General features: G+C 43.3%; 3 protein-coding genes across 3 annotated transcripts; 1 reads left to right on the plus strand and 2 right to left on the minus strand.

The window, feature by feature from the left end:
* Nucleotides 1-707: 707 nt before the first annotated feature.
* On the plus strand, nucleotides 708-2,583 carry LACBIDRAFT_327989 (uncharacterized protein; the record flags this gene model as incomplete). The annotated part of the gene is made up of 6 exons (XM_001881831.1): nucleotides 708-1,031; nucleotides 1,657-1,934; nucleotides 2,076-2,169; nucleotides 2,220-2,335; nucleotides 2,421-2,514; nucleotides 2,548-2,583. 6 exons carry the CDS (start codon nucleotides 708-710, stop codon nucleotides 2,581-2,583), a joined length of 942 nt encoding a protein of 313 aa, XP_001881866.1.
* A 392-nt stretch (nucleotides 2,584-2,975) lies between these two features.
* Nucleotides 2,976-3,617, minus strand: LACBIDRAFT_327990 (uncharacterized protein; the record flags this gene model as incomplete). Its single annotated transcript, XM_001881961.1, has 2 exons — nucleotides 2,976-3,329; nucleotides 3,378-3,617. The coding sequence occupies 2 exons, from the start codon at nucleotides 3,615-3,617 to the stop codon at nucleotides 2,976-2,978; spliced, it is 594 nt and encodes a 197-aa protein (XP_001881996.1).
* Nucleotides 3,618-4,618: 1,001 nt separating this feature from the next.
* Nucleotides 4,619-5,014, minus strand: LACBIDRAFT_298711 (uncharacterized protein; the record flags this gene model as incomplete). The annotated part of the gene is made up of 1 exon (XM_001881962.1): nucleotides 4,619-5,014. One exon carries the CDS (start codon nucleotides 5,012-5,014, stop codon nucleotides 4,619-4,621), a length of 396 nt encoding a protein of 131 aa, XP_001881997.1.
* Nucleotides 5,015-7,487: the final 2,473 nt, after the last annotated feature.

Genomic DNA, 7,487 nt, shown 5'->3' on the forward strand with positions numbered 1-7,487 from the left:
ACGTGACATGTCGTTGTCATCGTCATCATCGTCGTCCGTTGACGTGTCGTCCTCGTCGTTGTCCGTCGTTGTGCGTTGATGTGTGGCCGTCCTCGTCGTCGCTGACGTGTCGTCTGTTGTCGTCGTGTGTTGATGTGACATGACGTCGTCATCGTCGTCCGTTGACGTGTGGCCGTCGTCGTCGTGTCGTCGTCCAGGCGTTGTCCGTTGGCGTGGGCATGATTGGAGGTGACCGCGCTGGTCGCGGTGACGGTGGTGGTGGTTGTGGTTGTGGTTGTGGTTGTGGTTGACAGCAAAACGGAGATGCTGATGGTGACGCCGGCAAACGCCGTGACTCGTTTAGGAAGGTGGGCATCAGGATGGGTTATATAGAATTAATGTTGCTAGGCATTTAACAGACATATGGTGTAGCGGAAATATTGCTGCTCAGAGATTCATGTGATGTTTCCCAAGGCTAGAGTTCAATCCTCATGCATCCACTTATTTTTTAGATATATTATAATAACAACAACAAATATTGGAATTCATTGGAATCTCTTGGAATCTGTTGGAATATATTAAATGTACTTTCCATTGGAATTCCATGGAATCTGGTTGGAATTCCAATGGATTCCAATGGAAACTGTTCCGGGAGGCTCCCAGATTCCAACCATTTCCACTGGATTCCGTCGGATTCCATTGGAATTTCCATGGAATTGGAAACCAGAATGGCTGAGGCTCCAGCCAACTGGTTTCTGTTGGAATTCCATGGAATTCCGACATTCCACTTGGAATCCACCGGATTCCGTCGGAACTCATGGGGGATGGTAAAGACCTCGGAAATTCACTGGGAGATGGAGGTGGTCAAGCCTCATCTTATGATGACCTTGAAGGAGGTCAATGCTGACTTTATCACCAACTGGGATCTTGAAAAGATAATGGAACCAGTAGTTCATAATACACCAACTTTCTCTGCAGTCTTCGAAGCAGCAGCCAAATCAAAATTTTCAAAGCAAAAAGCTAAGGCTGCAAAATCTAAAAATCGCAAGAAGGTAACTGAATGCCTACACCATTCCAACACAAAGGCAAACTTAAAATTTAAATTCAGGGTATGTATATCCTCCATGCCGGCATCCATTTCCTTTGCTCCCTCAAATCAAGCAAAGTCCAAATAGGTCTTGGACTAGCTTCATGGGCTTCTGGCACCTTGAAAGAGGTCATGATGATGCTCCACCACTCTTGCCTTTCCATGTTGTACTCTAGCATAAACTCTATCATCACGTCACTTGCCGATAGCACCATCAAAAAGGCTTGAAACACGAGCACAGGACCAGCATCGCAAGGATGTGTCTGCCTGGGAATGACATGAACTTTTCCAGCTGGCTTTTGAGGTCTTCCATCTTGTTATGAACCTGATATGGAGCATACTTTCGGTCCATCGTGTTACCATACAGCAAGCTGGTAGTCTTGCATACTTCTTTTCTATCATGGAAAAGACTTGACTTGGCTCTGATCACCCTGACTATCATACCTTGCTTACCGCAATAACCCAGATTCTTGAAGGACTTATCCTGAATGCATGGCAGCAGGAATGCGGACAATTGCATGCATTTACGGCAACAAATCCTACTCCAGAGTCTATTCTGCACAAAGCATGAGAAATACATGGTTCCCAAGTGCACATTTCCTCCAAGCAACCCAAAAATCCCCCTCAAGGATTTGGACATGAATGAAAATAACCCTAATGCCAGTAGCTCAGAAAGCGAAGCCGAATCTGATACAGAGCCTGGAACTTCAGGGCCAACACCTGATAAGACAATCCCTAAATCCGACGCTATTTATGACAACATTGTTCTGCTTACCTGGGACCTACTTATTGTTATCGAGCTTGTCAACACAATTCAGAGTGGTGACTTTGGCCGTGTGGAGGATATGCTTCCAACTTTAGCCTGCATGTTCTGTGGTGCTGGCTCGAATAATTACTTGACGGAGATCCTTCATTTCCTACATAATATCAAGAACATCTGGACACCCTGAATTTGTGTTTGTTACACTGTCTTATCTTCATAGTATCTAACACTGACAATAATGGGCAGGAACATTATGCATGATAACATGCTGGTCAATATTTCCAGATTGCCCAGACATGCTATGGATTTGAACATTGAGCATCTTATAGGATACTTAAAGGTAAGTCAATCATCCAATTTCAGCATATGTCAATTGAAATTCATGAACAGCACTTATTTGCTGCAAAAGGTGTCTATTCGGACTGGGACAGTTTTGGAAACATTTCCACTGTGATTTCACATCTCCAAAGAATTAAGAGACAGGTTGCAAAATCAACTGATGCTGGGTACAAAAGCCGCTCACATAAATATGCTAATGATGGTGTGCTTGGATGGAGAGTTGCTGACAAGGCTCGCAATACAGGCTTACAGACCCAAACTCCAAGCTGGACACTGCTTGGTCCAAACTGGTTACAACCAGTTCAAGACCGGTTTTTCAACTAAATATGCCATAGAATTTGCAATTGTGAGTTGATAAATTTATTAACATTCTTCGTAGCTTTTAAACAAGTGCAAGAACGTTAAATTATGTTGAGAATTGATGTATATACAAAATACTAAGGTACATCTGCTATTTTCACAAAATATTTTACAGTTTTGTATGTATCTCTGTCAGTATTTGGCCTAAAAATAAGATCTTAGGTGCGTTTTGAAGGGTTATTCTGTAGCTACAAAATACCGGTCTTAACTGACAAGACCGGTCCACATTAACCGGTCTTTTTGCAGTCTTGTGATCTCAAATCTGAAAGACCAAGACTGCAGGTCTGGTCTTTTGCAGTCTTGGTCTGGTCCAGTTGCGGTCTTTTTGCAGTCTTGGGACTGGACTTCCAAGCACTAAGTCGAACACTGCACTCCCAGAATGTTCCAAAGAATCACAGCAGAATTTCGTTGAATGAAGCAGCACTGAGTAGGTAGTCAATTGGAAGGTCAAGCAGTGAGTGTGATGTATGCCATACCATCAGTTGACTGGTCCCCAAGGTAGTTTGCAAATCCTTTTCGGGTACATGAAATTTCTTGACATATCTTGACCCTGTAGAAGGGGGCACGCTCATGGAGCTGAGAATTTGCTTTGAGGGTCATGCGAGGGCGGTCAAGATCAGTCATGTCAAAATTCTTGAAGTTGTCAAGACTGATTTCTTCTATCCAGGGCTCATAGAAGATAACAAAGAGCGCATCCTCAGTAGAGTTGTGGAAGGCACGGTCTCCGCACTGAAGGGTATCAGTTGTTGTTGATGGAAGGCTGACAGTGCAAACAATCTTCACATTTGGAAAGTCCACACCCTGCCAACTTTTCAGCAAAATAATGTAGCTTCATAATCAAAATCTCACTACTGATTGGGCCAACGTTGCAACCATTATCCGACATATGCCATCCTCCCTGATGAAAGAGTCATGAGCTTTTTTAAGGTATTTCTCAGGCATTTTGCTGTGGTAATGAACAACAATACCTTTGTTTTGAATAGTGGGAGGAAGGCATGAGTCGAGATGAGAGGCAATACAAGCAGCAAGTTTCTTGTTATCGACAAAGATGAGGACATGAGGCTGGATAGCAGGGTGAAACAGCGACATGAGAAAGCACAGATAATTCCGCAAGTCATCAATGCTGTTGACAACTTATTGCGCCACATAGATTGTGTTCGGGCAGTTTTATGTGACATAAATATAGACATAATTGGAGTGTAAGACCTTGTTTTCAACAGTCCGGAGGGCAAGTGGTGTAAAAGTAGCCAAGCATGCACACCAGCAAGTCTTTTGAAGTAAATGGCCTTGATCTCATCAAGTCGTCCCCAGGCTGGCTGAAATACATCGAGACCATAGTGAGAGAGCCCAGAGAAATGTATGTTGTGCACTTCATCAACAATGATGCAGATAACTCAACGTTGAAAGTGGCTGTTACGGAGCAGAATGCCAAGTTAAGGCAAGTGCCCTTCTCAAGACTTGAATAATTGTTCCACAGTGACAATGAGATGCCAAGCGAGCCCAGGCATTCGCGTTTTTGAGTTGAATACATGTTTCTGGCAAGAATTACAGCTGTGTATCAAAAAAATGTGAAATTAGCTTACTCCCTGTCACAAAAAGTGACTGGACACCTGATTCAGATACAATGGCTGGATGGATTTCAATTCTTTTTGGTGGATGTCAAGATAATATGAAATGTAGTAGATCCCCAAATTTTCATAATACTTGGACAAAATCTGATTGAGATATACCATTATAACCCTTTCTACACACTAGGGGGATTTTTCAGATATTTTTTTCAGAGCCCAATTGTTTTACAATACATAGAACTACTTAATATAAGTATGGAACATTTTGAATTATGTCTAGAAGTTTATTCATTGAGGAGATATAAGCTGAGCAATGTGGCAAATATTGTGTGAACAAGGTCAATATGACTCAAAACACCATACTTTGAGGCTTTATATCTTCTTAACAAATAAACTTATGGACATAATTCAAAATGTTCCACACTTTTATTAAGTAGTTCTATGTACTGTAAAAAAATTGGGCTCTGAAAAAAATATCTGAAAAATCCCCCTGGTGTGTAGAAAGGATTATAATGGTATATCTCAATCAGATTTTGTCCAAGTATTATGAAAATTTGGGGATCTACTACATTTCATATTATCTTGACATCCACCAAAAAGAATTGAAATCCATCCAGCCATTGTATCTGAATCAGGTGTCCGGTCACTTTTTGTGACAGGGAGTACATCCCACCATGCCTCATGGTGAGGGGTATCCTCATTGATGACCACCATGCAAATTCCGTAGCATGAATTGAAATCATTTTGTTGCATTACCTGGAGGCACTTCAATGGAGATAGCATTATTGTTATCAAGTGGTCGGCAGGGTTGTCCAAAAGAATCTTCAGGGCAGTTGGTAGTGTCTTTCCAGAGTCAGTCCCAGCTGAGATAAGAGAATCCAGGCCATGAAGATCTGCAAGTACAGCCTGAACTTGCATTTCTCAAGGAGTTTGTTGTCCTTTAGTAACAGCATAGCACAGAAGAATGGCCCTCCAGCATACAAGCTTTTCAAAGTCCTTCAGTCCATTGAGAAAGTTCACTGGTATCCTATCATCAGCCTCCAGTGAGAAGTCACATATGAAGAGGTCCAAGTGCGTAGCTGAACATGTCCACAATGTTTTGAGATGTGCCTTGAGATCATCAACTGCTGGGTCCATTGGAGTCGGAACAGGCAATGGTAGAAGAAGGACACAACGCGGTAGGCATGGTCCATTTTTGAATATATGGATTTGGTACAGATCTGTGTTTGCCTTCCTTACAGGGCAGTCACTCAAAATGGGTATTCTTTTGAATGCATGTCAAAACTCCATCATCATCGTTTTTATGCTAATTCAAACTCAGCTGTACCGGTCATCATATCGAGGTTTCTCTGCTTGTCTTGTCAACCTTATACAAGGATCGGTCACCAGTCTACTGGCTACCTTCAAAATCAAAGGTAGCCTGCAAAGGAAGTGCATCATTTTTGGATATTTCCGATGCTTACAAATCCAGCCTATACACATTATATTGGCTGTAAAGGGCTTGCTGCTTGCGATGATGAGCTTGGGGTGTTGCTCACTGTTGGTGACAACATTGGGGGTGGGTTTCAGGGTCCAGGGCGCATTTCTAAATAAGGAAATGTATGCTTTTTCAGATGTAAAATAGCAATAAAATAGCGGAAAAATCAGGAAAAATTAGGGGTGGTGCTCACTGTTGGTGATGATGTTGGAGGTCGTTTTCAGGGTCCAGGGCACATTTCTAAATAAGGAAATGTGCGCTTTTTCAGATGTAAAATAGCAATAAAATAGCGGAAAAATCAGGAAAAAATTGGGGGTGGTGCTCACTGTTGGTGATGATGTTGGAGGTCGTTTTCAGGGTCCAGGGCACATTTCCAAATATAGTAATTTAGCCAAAAATAACCACAAAATAACCGAAAAATCAGAAAAAAATGGAGGGTGGGTTTACAATAAGGACAAACAGTTTGACTGCATGCGGGGTGAACTTGTTTGTGCATATTGAATGCTTAGTAATTATGAGTCCTCTGAGTTTACGAAGAGACTCGTTTATTACCTTGGATCTCAAGACTTTTTTCAGCACAGTAATGCTGAAATTTGACTTTCTCCCACGAAAATGATTTCTTCCCACAGTTGAATGCCTCGTCCTCCTCATCATATTTTCTAGTCAAATCTACCAATTCATTGCTTAAGACTTGGTTTTAGCACCCTGTGCATATGAATAGGGTTGCCTCTGCTTCACTCAAATTGTCCTTGCAAGCTTCCTCAACATTTCCACCATGTGATCGACCCATGGTATGCTTTGCCAGCATACCTCATGGTTGTCACATGTCATGGCTTGCATTCATGGCTTGTTCTTGCAGCACTCACCTTTTGGCCTCATTATTGCTCTAATTGGCTGTAGGACTTAGATGAATCAATGTGATTTACTTTTTCGTACACGATGTATGCACCCACGAAAGGATATGTCTACTCCACTCGCTAATCTACCTATGTCACACCCCACCCACCGTCTTCCTCTCCCACTCCAAAAACAGCACATGATATATCTGGTGTGTCCACTGCTCAAATACTCCAGGCAAGTTCCCTACCGCACCATCAATCATTAGTCCCAAATCTAAAAAAACAGCGCACATATATGGTACTCACAATGCAAACAATCCGTCCCAGGCTCCGTATGCGCATCAGGCCTCTGCAACGCCTGGTCCCAAACATCCATGAAAATCCACTTTACCCTGCCCCCCATTCCTTCCTCGCGAACCCTATCAAGGCTTGCAATCTTCCACTCCCAAAGTGCATTATGCACAGCAAACAAATCCCAGTCCCATCGTTTTCGGAAGGTGCGCCACTGCTCGTCCGGCATGGTTGAGATGAGCCGTTCGACGAGGTTGCGTTCGCCGATTTGGGCTGCTTCCGAGGAGCGGTAGGGGACGGTGAGGAGGTTGCAGTTTGGGTGGCCTGGGGAGGTTGCACGGTAGATTACGGAGAGTTGGGGGATTGGGGAGAGCCGGGATATGACGAGGTTCATCTGGGAGGAGGGTAAGTAAGGGGGGCATGAGGGGGAGCGAACAAACGAACCATTTGTTTGTATGTAGCTACTACGCGAGATTGTTCTTCTTCGTCGGATTTTCCGGCTGGAAGCATTGAGAGCTCGTGTCTTGACCACTGTATTACATCAATACCTGCAAAAGAAAGAAAGACAAAACCTACATGCGCACCACCATTCATAACCAACACGGTATCCTCCGTAACCGTCCCCTCCTCGCCCTCTCGTGGCCTAGCAGCATCCTCAACAAACCCTTCCCACCCCTCGACCCTCTTATAATCATGATACCAATAATACTCCTTTGACGCGCCCAACCCTTCCGTAATCTTCCTAATATCCTGTTCATGTATCAACATATGATCCTCCACCATC

Source organism: Laccaria bicolor, genomic scaffold (genome assembly GCF_000143565.1).
Source record: "Laccaria bicolor S238N-H82 LACBIscaffold_14 genomic scaffold, whole genome shotgun sequence".
Lineage (NCBI taxonomy): Eukaryota > Fungi > Basidiomycota > Agaricomycetes > Agaricales > Hydnangiaceae > Laccaria > Laccaria bicolor.